A 13,122-nucleotide genomic window follows, 5' to 3' on the forward strand; every position below is an offset into this window, starting at 1 on the left:
CGGCCCCGCCAGGTGAGTCCCCGCGCCGCCGCGCTGCCCGGTAGGGTTGGCGGGGCCGGCTGAGGCTGCGTTCCGCACGCCCAAGGGCACTGCTGGCCATGCCGCCCGGCCTTGCGGCGCCGCCCGCCGTGGCTGCCCCGGGGGCTCCGAGGCAGCGCGGGAGCCCCGCTGCCCAAAGGCTGGGCTGCCCGGGCTGCCCGCGCTTCCCGCCGCGCTGCGCTCGGAGCAGAGCCCTGACCTCCCTCCGGGGAACACGCCGTGTGGAGGGGGCGTCGAGGAGAAGGGGAGGACTAGAGGAGATAAGCCGTGATGGAGCGGAGTTACTGTCCCTTGAGGCGTTCAAGGAATGACTGAACGTGGCACGTGGGTGATGTGGTTATAGCTGACAAGGTGGCGATCGGTCGCAGGTCGGACTTGCTGATCTTGGAGGTCTTTTGCAACCTGAATGAGTCGGTGATTCTGTGACCGATTCTGGGTACCTGCACAGTTGGAATCTGGGCTTTCTCTCATGCTCTCAGACTCTGCTGGGTCTCCTGTGAGGAGGCACGGTGAAATTTCTTTGCCATGGTTTTCTCTTCTTTCTGTCATGCAGGTAGGGTGGAAAACTCAGCCTGTCCTACCCAGCTGTGTGCATCCCTGCTGCGGTTTTGACAACACTTACATGTGGTTGGTGCCCTGCAGGAAGCTTAGAGACACAAGCCTTCATTACCACAGCTTCAGACACTTACAGATTTATGAGCTGATATAGTGCCTTAGTGCTACCCAAGTTGTTCTGTCTCTTGTAGCATGTTATATTTCTGGTGCTTCCCCTAACTCGATGTAACTTAATTCCTGGTAAAAAACCATAATAGTGTTCTGTTACTCTAAATACGTAAATATGGTAAGTAAAGGACTCCATTTCCAGAAAGAACTTTAGAAGGGCTTTATGTGATGATATTTTACAGCTGGGGTTTGGTTTATCGGTTGTTTCCCTCCCAATACTTTTTTCTTACACCAAATTGTACTTAATTTCAGATATAAATTTGGTCATATGTGGGATAGTTCAGTGATCATACTGAAAACTCTTTTGAAACTTTGTGTACATTCCTCTTGTCCAGTAATTTCATTCCTAAGATAAGTTTTCACTTAAAATCTCTCTGCCGCACTACTGTGTGCTTAGGTGCTTAGGCATCCTAGTGCACAAGTGATGATCTAGAGTCAAAGTGTGAAGCAAAGGTAACAATGAAAACTGAAATTTCATGTATTAAGGATATGATCTAAATTAATTTTTTTAACCTTGAATAACTATTTATTGCCTTTTTTTTTTTTTTGCTTAAGCCTTAATTTCTGGAACTGGACCTCCTTTGAAGAACTAGACTGGCATATGGACAACGTTTGGGCTTACTATACTTGCTGTTCAGGTCTCAAGATTATTTTGAGAATGAAATGCAGTCTATTTGGAATAGTAGGGAAAGACACAATCAGACTGAATAAATAAACAGGAATAATCTAGCATTTTGCAAGATAGTTGTGCAAATAACTGTTTCCATGTGCTTGGTATAGTCACTTTAGCATTGAACATAATAAAGTCAGTTCAGAGGCAAGTCTGTGACTACCATTACAATAAAGGTTACAGAAAAGTTGCAAATCTGTGAACTTCTTTAGAGATGTGAAAGAGCAAGCAACACATTCAAGCCAAGGTTTTATCAAAGCATTATGATTGCTTTGATTTTTAATCTAAGCTTCTTCAAAAAATGAGTTAGGAAAGCAGATGTGTGTCCTAATGGTTGAGAAGCGTTTCATAGCAAGTCAGATTTAAGACAGATTTACTCTTTCACTTGACCATCTCTGCTATGAAATATGAAATAACTTGAGCTACATGTCATCTCTGTCCTGCCATGCAATTTCATTGGAGATAAACTTCAGCAGACCAATGCAACAAACTTCAGATCTACAGGAGCAGACTTCAGCAGAGCGCTGATTTACGTGGCACAAATGGTTTACTGGAGCTTGTAAAAGCTTCACGGGGGAAAAAGCCTGAATTTGCTGTTAGTATCTGACTGTCAAGGATGGTGTAACAAACCTCTCCACTGACAAGTGTTTAGAGCAGATTTTTGAGTTAACATCAGGGTATTCTTGGGGGATTTTATTCTGCATACTGTGGGCGATGGTGTTATGGTTTGATGTTACAGCTTTCTGTGTTGGGAAAGTCAGTGCTCAGAAATAGGATATTGGCTCCATTCTTTTGACACCCTCCTGTTGCTGGCCATCTTGTCTGGCTCTAAATCAGGGAAGGAGAACAGTTAGGCTCCTAAAGCATGTAGATCATGGAAGTATAGCTGAAGAGGAAAATCAAGGAGAATCGATACAATAACAAAATGAAATCAAGCTAGCAAACCTGCTCCAGTGTGGGCTCTTCTGTCTACAGGTCCAAAGGTCCTGCTAGGACCCTGCTCCTTCATGAGCTGATGTCTGTTCTCAAAACTGAACTCAGCATAAATCCAAAAGACAGCCCCATACTTGCTGCTTTGAAGAAAATTAACTCTAACCCAGGCAAAACCAGCACAGAAGGTGCTTGTAAGAGCTCTTGCCTTTCTATCCGTTGTGCTGTGTTTCAAGTATGTTGGTAAGATGGGAGAGTGAATATTCTTTTGGAAAAGGTTTCACACTGGAAGGGATGGATTCAATTATGTCATAAATTAAAGACCCAAATGATTCTTGGCTTAGTGAATGGTACATTTTAATTTTTAAATTTTTTTAGATTAGCTGCAAACAAGTTCTTTTTGGCTATTCACTATCATACTCAGCAATCCATCACCAATGGACAGAAATGTAGAAATTACATTACCAAAATGATAGAAGGAAGAGTCTTCAAATGCAGAGGAGGCATAGAGTAGACTTGCTTTTCATAATACTTCGTTGTAATAAAGTTGCATAAGTTGTGCTGTTGTAGTTAAGTGTTTTAGTGATGGATATAAAATGCCTAGATGCTTCCCAAGAAATCACAGAATCTTAGAGATGTTAAGGTTGGAGGAGATCTCTAAGATTATCGAGTCCAACAGGTCACTGACACTGCCAACTTCACCACTAAGCCATGTCCCCAAGCACCTCACCTAGGAGTCTTTTGAACACTTGGGGAAGGTGACTGACAGTTCCCTGGGCAGCCTGTTCCAGTGCTTGACACCCTTCTCAGTGATGAGTTTTTTCCTAAGATCCTAAGTATAGTACAAAGCAAAGGTTTTCTCTTTTACTTCTTGTGAATCGCTTAAGGAATTTTTTTGATATTCTGCAAGAAACACAAAGTTTGTCAATCTACACAGAAAAACATTAAATTTTCTCTGGTAAGATCCTGCTATATCACTGAAACAACTATATGGTGGCCTGAACGTTGTGGCCTTTTTGTGTAGCTGATCATGGCTAACAGCACAAATACTGTTTTAACAGTCGTGTGACTCATGCTGGGATCTCAGGTGGTAAATTTAGTGTTATGTTTACTGAATTTAGTGTTAGATGTGGAGTACTTTTATGTACACTAATGAATTCTAATTCAAGTTTGCCATTATTCTGCTTCAATAATGACTTTATTTTGAGAACTATTTCATGCAGTTTTTGCCTATTTAGTTTAGAAAGAACAAAATATTCAATACTTTCCGTAGAAAAAGCACAGCAACTACCTTATTGTGGCTCGATTGATAAAGGGAGGCAAATGTCTAATATTTATAATTAAACATGTGGTTATCTTTATATATTTTTACAAATATATAAATTATAAATGAATAAATATATAGCTGAATATATAAATACAATTCTTTTTAATGCTTGGAATTGATCAAGTTTTACAGAAAGTAGCCTTTCTGCTGCTGCAAGGGGAAACATGAAGATCTACTTTTTGGGTTTTGGGAAAATGGGACTTTTTTTACTCAGGCTGGTATGTAAGATATGTTCCTATAGGAAATTAAAGGCACTGCCTTAAGTCTGCTCTAGCAGTGTGGAAGACCTAAGTATGTGGGTACAGCACTGGGATTCCTACTTAAACCCTTGTAAACAGAAGAATTTTACTGGTTGACTTGATGTAAATTTCACCATGCACACTTCGTCACTGCATCAGTTTTCTGTGAGTTTATCTTCACCAGCTTTCCCAGTGTTGTAACCTAAACTGGAGGTGGAGTTACCACTTGTTTTGGGATTACAAATGCACAGGTAACCTTTTCTGTGTAGGCCAGGGTGCAGTTGTAGAGACAAAGCTGAAAATGGTGTAAATGCTCAATATCTGAAGGCTACTTCCAATCTTGTGATTGTGAGAGTTGGAGAGATCATTTCATATGGCTCAATACATCCTTTTGAGCTTCTCCCAGTTCTGAAATGTAGCAGAGAGAAATTATATATTTTGGGGAAGAACCAGATTGCTCATTCAAACAGATCTGAAATTTGCTGTGCACCGTTATGTGCTTGCAAGTGTTTCACATAGAGAAAATCTTAAAATGCCATTTGAAGGTAATAGATAAAAGTAAATACTTGGCACTCATTGCAGCTCTTAGGGAAATACGTGTTTTGTTGTGTAGCATAGCATTTAAGTCTGAAAAAAGTGAATTAAAAGAATTGAGAAAATATGATTATATCATAAAAGTGTGTAATCAAACATCTAGTACTGAGGCAGGATCAGGAATATCAAGGTCATGCATGATAGATTTTTTTTTTCCCCCTCATAACCGTACTTTAGAAGCTTCCAAATGAGAAAGTATCCTGTTCAACTATTTTGTTACGATTAATATCACAACCATTACTATTGATTGTGTGACTCCTGATGGATTAGGTTTAGTTGCTTCTGTGTTTGGAGAGTGGGATGGGATAGATGAGTCCTTTGGGTCTTTGATTTTTCTTTTTCCCTGAATAAACACACCATGATGAAGAGATAATTTTCTGTCTTTTAGCTATGCTCCTGTGTTTAGGAGCTGAGAATTGGAAGTCTTTTTGCTGTGAGACATTTCATGCTTAGCAATGCCTCATTTTCAGTACTCTGAGCTGCACTGCTTAGCCAATTGTGCCCCATCTTAAATTTCTGTATTCGTGTTTTGCCCAAAACATACAACTTCTTGTGTTCTGTATTGAAGCTATTATTGCATATGGATTGTGCCAGTTGTTTCCTAGTTGGGTCAGGAGATAGCTTCACTTAGACTTCCCCACAATATTCCCAGTTCTGCAATGAACCGTATTTTAATTTTGTGTACGTATTTAAAATTTTCTTTACCCAACTACTGCATCCATACTAGAAGTACCTTGTGACTCCTTGTTTTGCTTATGAGCAGGTTGTCAGCCTGTACATCCGTATTTTTTTGTTACGTTTCTGTTTTTCCCACAACTTCCATGGATTTTTCAGAGTAAATCTCTTTAAGATATATTGAAGGCAAATTACTGGATCTTACTCAAAGGAGTAAGATCCAATAATTTGCCTTCAATATATCTTAATGTTTTCAGGAATTATTTGAGTCATTCTTCCATTTTCTCACCTACTCCTCCATGTCCTTGTTAAAATTAGTAATGATAGTTAAAATTTACGGATGGTTGCAATTAACATTTCTTGAAAGCCAAACAGTGTATGAGCTGTCCTTTTTGCCTGTGAAGAGGTAATTTCTAAAATCATCTTTATTAAATTTAACAATCTTTCTTGCTGCCTTTTTAGGTCACTTCCTGACAGAAATGGTTAACATGGCCTTCTTGATTTTTATCCTTGCTTTTTTTCTATTTGTCTTAATTGTGTGTTGTTTTTCAGCTTCTGAAAATTCAAGATTCCTGGTGCATGGATAACTGCCTCATTTTGTTAGTGTCTTCTTGTGTTTCATAGGGAGGTTATCTACTGTGTTCTCCTGCCGTTTGCCTGAAATCAAACCTAATGCTGTGGCCCTTAATTTGTTATGTTTGTATCTTTTTTTGGAAGCTGACTTTCTGGTCTGCTCAATCTTTCATCTTAAAAAATAGCGAGCTCTTTTTTCGTATTTTTGGTTTTTTGTGTTTAAATTTTGAATTCTTAGTTGATTTGTAGCGCTACATACCAGATTCAAAACAGTAGGTGCTGCAGCTTGATCCAGCTTTTGAAGCCACAGTTATTTTTAACAAATTCTTATTAGGGGATTGGCTTAACATTACACAGCACCTTAGTGCTAAAGGTGTAATTCATTCAAGTGCTGAAGGCTTACATATGTAGGTACACCTGAGCCTTACAAAGTCCAAACTTACTTCAGATTGATGATGATAGTTTAGGTGGATGCCAGTGAAACTTTGAGTTCCTCAGGTTGTTTTATCATCTCATACTGTTTTCACCTGTCTGTCTCAAAATGAAACTCGGACTCCCATATTGCCATTCCTTAAAATGTCTTTCATCAGCATAAACACAAGCAGTGCTACCTTATTTGGTACTGTTGGGGAGGGTGTAAATAGAAATGCTCAATTCTTATCACCTTTCAGAAGGTGAAGTTACTCTATAAAAATAACACTTTCATGTAAGTGTAGTGTTTTTCAGTGTGAAACTAGCAATTTATACTTATAAATATATATATAAAATATACTTATAACTATAAATATCCTAGTGCTAAATGCTAAGCAGGAGAGTTTAGTAGCAAATGAAACTTAAGAGTCTTGTGCTGTTAACCAGCTTATGTTGAGCATGCACATACTGTTTTTACCTTTACATTTCATCTGATGGTGCTGTGCAAGTGCTTTAAAATATTTGTGACTTCTGACAGGTGGAGACTCTTACAAGGATGGTTTTCTTAAAATGGTGCAGGACTTAAGAACTTAGATACCAATTGTGTGTCTGTATACTGTATACCAGTGCTGTATGTCATAAGATACTGTTCAATAATTTGGAAAATACTCTAAAACATTAGCAGGTTTTTACAGGGAAAAACATTTTGATTCTAATCTGAAGCAGAAGAGTTGTCTACTTGTGCTTTGATTGTTAATGGAAGTTAAAGTATAAATTGCTGTGTTACAAATACAACCCTGTGTTGCTACAGCTTCCAGAGCATTTTTCTAACCTTTCTGGAAGTATTCTGAAAAACTTTCAAGTAGCTCTTTTAAAGGGTATGTAAGAGTGAATGATACAATTTTCTTTTTTAATTTATATCTTAAAGAAAATGATAACTTGCAGTAATTACAGTTTCATTCTTCTAGCTTATCCACTGGCTAGTGCAAAGTTGAGTGTTGCTATTTATGTGTTATAAGGAGTTATTTAAGTTCTAGTCATCTCACTTGTTTGTTAAATCCTGGAGGAGTAAAAATGTAGTATCTTACTGTTATTCTACCTTGTGCTATTGGATTTTATGGTAATTAGTCTAATGACTGCTGTTTTCCAAAAGTACCCTGCATAGGCAATAGAAGAAGAGGAAAAGGAGGGAAAGAACTGGGGAAAATGACACCCTTGGGAATACTTTTAGTGAGACATGACATTACTAGTAGCAACAAAAAAGTTTGTTGTTAATCTGACAAGGTGCTTACTATGAAAAGTAGTGTTTCGGAACTTTTTTCCTTTTTTGTTTATTTATTTTTATTTCTAGTTTCTCTGATTTTAGGTACTTTTTCTTTATAATTTTCTTTTTATTCCTGGTTAATTCTGGTGGGTTGTGGACATCATGAGATGTTTCCACTCGAACCTGATGGAACAGTAATTTTACTTTTTTGTAGAAGTGGATAAATTGGTATTGTGCTCAGTTAGTGAGTGAAATAAACTCACAGAGGCATCTGAATAAAATGAGAGCTAGCCCAAAAGAATTGATGAGAACTTGCATCTGTCAGGAAATGGAACTGAAACTGGAGGAGGGGATCTGTCCTTTTCTGTCAGTCTTTCTTCCCTTCTTCAGTTTTTCCTTATACTTTCCCTAGTGAAATACCATGCAGATAGTTAGCTGGGCTCTGGAATATTCTTCAGGAGGAAACTTTAGAAGATAGGGCAACGTAAAAATTGTGTTCTTGAAAAAGATAATGCCTAATAATAGTGATGTTCTTCACTATTGAAGGATTTAAACAAAATCAAATATCATCTATTAAACTGTTGTCATGGCTCCATTAGGAAAGAGATTCTGCTTCAGGCTACTTCTAGAATTTATGGCCTGCTGAGTTATCAAATCAAGATTTCAAACAGCAAGGAATAACTTGGTTTTTTGGGCTGCTTTCTGCTCATAAGAGGCAACCAGATGGTAAACCACCAGTCTGTATTTTGTACCCCAGTGATGATTTCTCTGCCATTTAGCAGCTTGCTGCCAGTGCTTCTGAAACCTGCCACCAGCAAGCTTTTCTCCTCCACTGGCCTTGTCTCCTTGGGTCTTAAACTACGACTGGTGGGTGAGAAACCAGCCAGCAGATAGACCTGTGAAAAAGCTTCAGGGGCAGGAAATTGTTTTGTAGAGAATGTCAGCACTCCTGGCTTTTAGGCTGCCATTTCACAAAATGTGGAGCCATTACTCTATAGCATAGACTCCTGGAGCGCCTTGTAACAGTGGGGAGTACAAACTTGGGGGTTTGGGGTTTTTTAAACTAGTCTAGAAAGCTTACAGAAATTTAGCTGAAGAGTTGTCTGGAGAGCCAGAAATGAGGGAGGTCAATTTCAGAAGTTGCTAAATCTTGCTTTTGCCCCCCAGAAAATAGCACCTTTTTTTTTATAGTATTCTGGAGGAGAATCATCTGGTTTATTTTATGCAATTGTAAGCACAGTTGAGAACAGACTTCCTGAAATGCTTGTGTGTAATGATAATTTCACCTGCACAGGCTGTTCATAACCTTGGTGTGGCATGTAAATTCTAATGTATATTAAGTTGTTCTTTAAGAAAAAATAAAAGGCAAGCTTTATTTTATTGCTTTGCTGGAAATAACACTTTCTCTTTACGGTCCTTGACATATTTTATTTTGAGAATATAAATGTTTAAACAAATCTGCTGTTGATGTCTGGTTTACATGGCAGAATGGGTGGATGCTTCATGCTGCTTATTGGCAATTCTGTAAAATGTGGAATAATCCTGTTGGTATTCAAGCCATTGTTTCTAGCACACTGACCTCTTCTTTAGTTCTTGTGCATTTTAATTGATGAGGAAGGTATGATTTGCTACCTTGATTTACTATGTTCTGGAAGATCTGTCTGTGACCGTTCTTGAGATTTTTCAAAACCTTGTGAGAGCTTTAGTGAGTAGCTGTAATGGCACAATAGACTTTTATAGCACTTGGATTACTTAAAAGTTTTATTTTTCTGGGAATATTATTTGAACCATTTAATTAATGATGTGAAACTAACTGAAAATTTCACGGAAATGTGTCACTGTGAGAAAATGTATGACTGACTTCTTAAGTAGAAAGACACTGAAACGAATCACTTATATTTGTTTGTTTATTTTAAAATGGAATGTTTTTGAGGCTGTTCATCAGCAAGCAGTGCGTTATCTTTTTGCCATTATGTGACTAGTGTAGATCCAAAATGACTCACAGAAATGTAATCTTTATTTTTTTGTTTGTTTCTGTTCAAGCAGAAACATTATGAGCCAGATAAGGTTCCTTACACTTGCACCTCAAGAGGAAGGAAGTGTTAAAGAAGAACCAGTTTCAGAAGTTCGAACCAGACGATCCTGGCAGTTTGACTGGGCATTAAATAAAGTGGATAACTCTGTCAGAAAAACTGGCCGCATCCCTAAAGCTCTTCTACTGAAAATCTTCCAGGAAATAAGCAAAGCAGGTAAGTTGCTTCCAATTAAGAAAAAATTAAGCTAAATTTCAGTGTTTAACCGAGGAAATGAATTGAGTGTTCTGATCTATATTTTGAGTGTTGTTTGATCTACTATATATGTTGATGGACAGGCTTTAAATGCTTTAGAGATATTATTTTGCTTTGAATGCTTATGTTAGCTTGTTCAAGGTTGTTTTTTTTGTCTTTAAGAATTTGTAAGTCTTATAAAGGCGTATTTTCATAATATATGTTTTATTGCCTTATTGTCGATTTGTAATCTGGTAATGCAGTTTCCTTATGTAACCATATTTTGCTCTCTGAACAAGGACCAGATGTGTCTCCTTTGCAGTGTATGTTTTTGAAGTGTCTGTAATGAACCCTTAAGATGTTATTTGTCTTAAAATGGAATTGCAACAGGGAAATGTGGAGGTGATCCACAAGTTTCCACATTCCCAGGTAGTTCTGTTTATTCATGACAAGAAAGCTTTTTTTTTTAATATAAGAAAACCAAATAGCTGAGGCATTGTCCATTCTGATAGATTCAATACCTCTTTGGCCGAAATATGCAGACTACATTAGTATTTTGCAGACCAGCTGCCACAGTTGATCAGGTTTGGTACCAGTTAGGATGAGTCAGTGCAGGTATTTAAAAATACACTTGCTAAGTACTATTGCCAGTATTAATCAATGGCAGTGTGTATTGTTTTGCTTAAGTTTTAAACTTTGCTGTGTGTTGCTCTGGACTGTAATGGCTTGTCTAGCTGGCATTGTGCTTTTAAAAGTTTAGCATTTTGTTTAAAGGCTGAGTCTTCAATTCATGCTCTTTCTGTTGAATATAGTTTTTTCTTTTTTGCATGGGACATCCTTTCTAGTTCTGACTGTTTTGTTGTTTTTTCCATGTAAACCTCTAATTTGTGAATGCGGGTTGGCAGGAACTTTGTGTCTCTAAACCTTTCAGCAAGTAGTTCTTCATGAATCTTGGCTAATTCCACAGTTTCTAAGTGATAGTAACAAAAAATATCTTAATTGCTTACAGGGTATTCCTTTGGCTTTGGAATTATATTTCAAAATAAAAGCATAGAACCTCACAAATTTAGCTATGGTACTATTAAAATAAATGGCAAATATTACCATATGAAAATCTTAGTCTTTGTTGAATTAATAATGAAAGAAGTTGAGCAAAAGTGTGGAAAGTTAGTGTTGATTTCTGCCCGTTTGCATTATTTTTCCATTTCTAATAGCAACACAGAAAATACCTGAAAAAGGTGTTTGCAGTAGATCTCATTGTGCATCTCTCCATGCTCACACTGCCAAAAGTTTTTGATTTTCTTTTCCCTTTCAAGGTACTATGAAACTGAAGATGTGTTGGCATTTTCATTGCATTAAGTAATTATGGACAGGGATTTCAAAGCTGGTCAGTTATGAATTGGTGATCATACTTAACAGCATGCTGCTTTCTAAAGAAACTCTCATTTTTATTTGAAATTGCTGGGTTTGTATCTAAAGATGGGCTAGAAAAAATAATTGTCTTCAGCTGATTGGGTCATCTGTGATAAATTCTGCAGTTCTGCCTTTGCCTCTGGAGTTGTAGTGAAGTGCAAGAAATAGATGAGTTTATAGTTAACTTTTTTGACATTCTGTGACTAGTACAGAAGTCAGAAAAAGCAGATAATCTTATAGTTTCCTTCACTGTTCTCTAGGTGTAAATTTTCTCATTTGTTATGTATTAAGCACAGGCAGAACTGGAAATGGAAGCTTACATGTGGAAATGTCTCTGACTAGCAGTTGTGGAATTATGTTGAATTGGTATGAAGTATTTTGACGTTTTAGAAACTTACCAGAAAGTTACGTTCCTGTTATGATGAAATGATCTCAGGATCTTGCGTTGGGAAGTTGAAAGTATTAGATAAGATAACCTAAATTTAGGAATTATGTGTTGTCTTCTAACAGTTTCTGCTCAGCTGAGCTCATTATGGAATGTTTGTTCATGAATCTTTTTAGGGTAGTGCACAGTAGTGCCATTGTTTAATCATTTATGTATCCTGTTCATTTAAAATCTTCAGTCTTGGAGAAAATTCTGTTTTATAGAAAATGTTAAAATATTTCAGCAGATCAGTCTCAAATCTTCTTTCTAATATTGAATGCATAGTAATTTATGAAGAAATTTGTGTTTTTGTTGCATTTGCAGGGTCTCCAGGAAGTAACCACACCTTGCTTTTGTTACAAAGTTGTGGTGCTGTATTACCAGAGGTATTGTCACCTGAAAGGACAGAACTGGCCCATATGATATGGGACAAGATGAAAGAACTTGGTATGTTTTGTCTGTCAGTCCTTCTTGGAAAACAGCTCTGTGCTTTAGTTACTCTCTTTGTAATGAGAGACAATGTATTTTAATGGTGTTTAAATGTTAGGTTATATCAGGTTGTACTTACCACCGAATGAACAGTGGATTTTATTATTCAGGTGAGAGACCTGTTTCTAATTCTGGGGGTTATAGTGACATCTAGGGGTGTTAATCTAAAATTCTAAAATCTGCAGATTTTTTTTAAGATGCTTAAATTGGACTTATGCTTGATTTTTATTATTGTGTTTACTTTTCTGTTAGATGCTACCTGTATATCTGGTGGGCCAAGTATTCCTAGTGCTACCAGATATTTTATCAGATGATATTTTTATTGTGAGTGAATCATTTATGTATAGATAATGCGTAAGTGAATGCTTTTTGATAGTAACATTCCTGAATCTGTAAAATAAATACAGCTGTAGAGACTGTAGAATAGCATGCACATGAGCATTGCTGTGCTTGTTATGTTTTAGCCTTTTATAAACACAAGAACTGTTAAATAAATGTCTGATACTTCAAAGGTTAATAAAAGGAAACTATCTCCTAAGTTCATGCAGAATAAAATTGACATGAAATTAATTACCTGAGAAAGCTATGAAACTGTGTTGAATTTAGGGAATCTACATTGACTGTGGTTGAAATATTTCCTTAGGTGCTGTGTATGATACAAGCCATTACAATGCTTTGCTTAAAGTCTATCTTCAGAATGAGCACAAGTTTTCTCCGACAGAATTCTTGGCCAGGATGGAGGAAGCTAATGTGCAGCCCAATCGAGTAGGTATTTTTTTAAAGGATCTTCATTCTTAATAGTAAGCTCCATTTATTGAATGGAAATAATTAACTTGCCCATTTTGTTTTCTGTAGGTTACATACCAAAGGTTGATTGCTGCTTATTGCAATGAGGGTGACATTGAAGGAGCAAGGTATTCTTTTGCATTTATGTTTAAAGGAATTTCCACAAAATCCTCATATTCCCTACCACTGATGTTAAAACTGATTTCTGCGTAATTCATAAAAAATTTAGCAAAGCAAAGAAGGGTTTTATATAAGTATATTTTAACCAAGCAATGAAGAGCAATTTCCTGCAGACTGC

General features: G+C 37.2%; 1 protein-coding gene across 1 annotated transcript in view; it reads left to right on the plus strand.

Moving 5' to 3' along the window:
- Nucleotides 1-6: 6 nt before the first annotated feature.
- The window catches only part of LRPPRC (leucine rich pentatricopeptide repeat containing), an 86,428-nt gene continuing 73,312 nt past the window's right edge, over nt 7-13,122 (plus strand). The window contains exons 1-5 of the mRNA XM_039698035.1: nt 7-12; nt 9,492-9,694; nt 11,874-11,996; nt 12,682-12,803; nt 12,894-12,952. Coding sequence (XP_039553969.1) covers nt 9,499-9,694; nt 11,874-11,996; nt 12,682-12,803; nt 12,894-12,952 — 500 coding nt within the window. The 5' untranslated portion in view covers nt 7-12; nt 9,492-9,498. The remainder of the gene's footprint in view (nt 13-9,491; nt 9,695-11,873; nt 11,997-12,681; nt 12,804-12,893; nt 12,953-13,122) is intronic.

This window comes from Passer montanus, unplaced genomic scaffold, assembly GCF_014805655.1.
Source record: "Passer montanus isolate IOZ18808 unplaced genomic scaffold, ASM1480565v1 scaffold12, whole genome shotgun sequence".
Classification (NCBI taxonomy): Eukaryota; Metazoa; Chordata; class Aves; order Passeriformes; family Passeridae; genus Passer; species Passer montanus.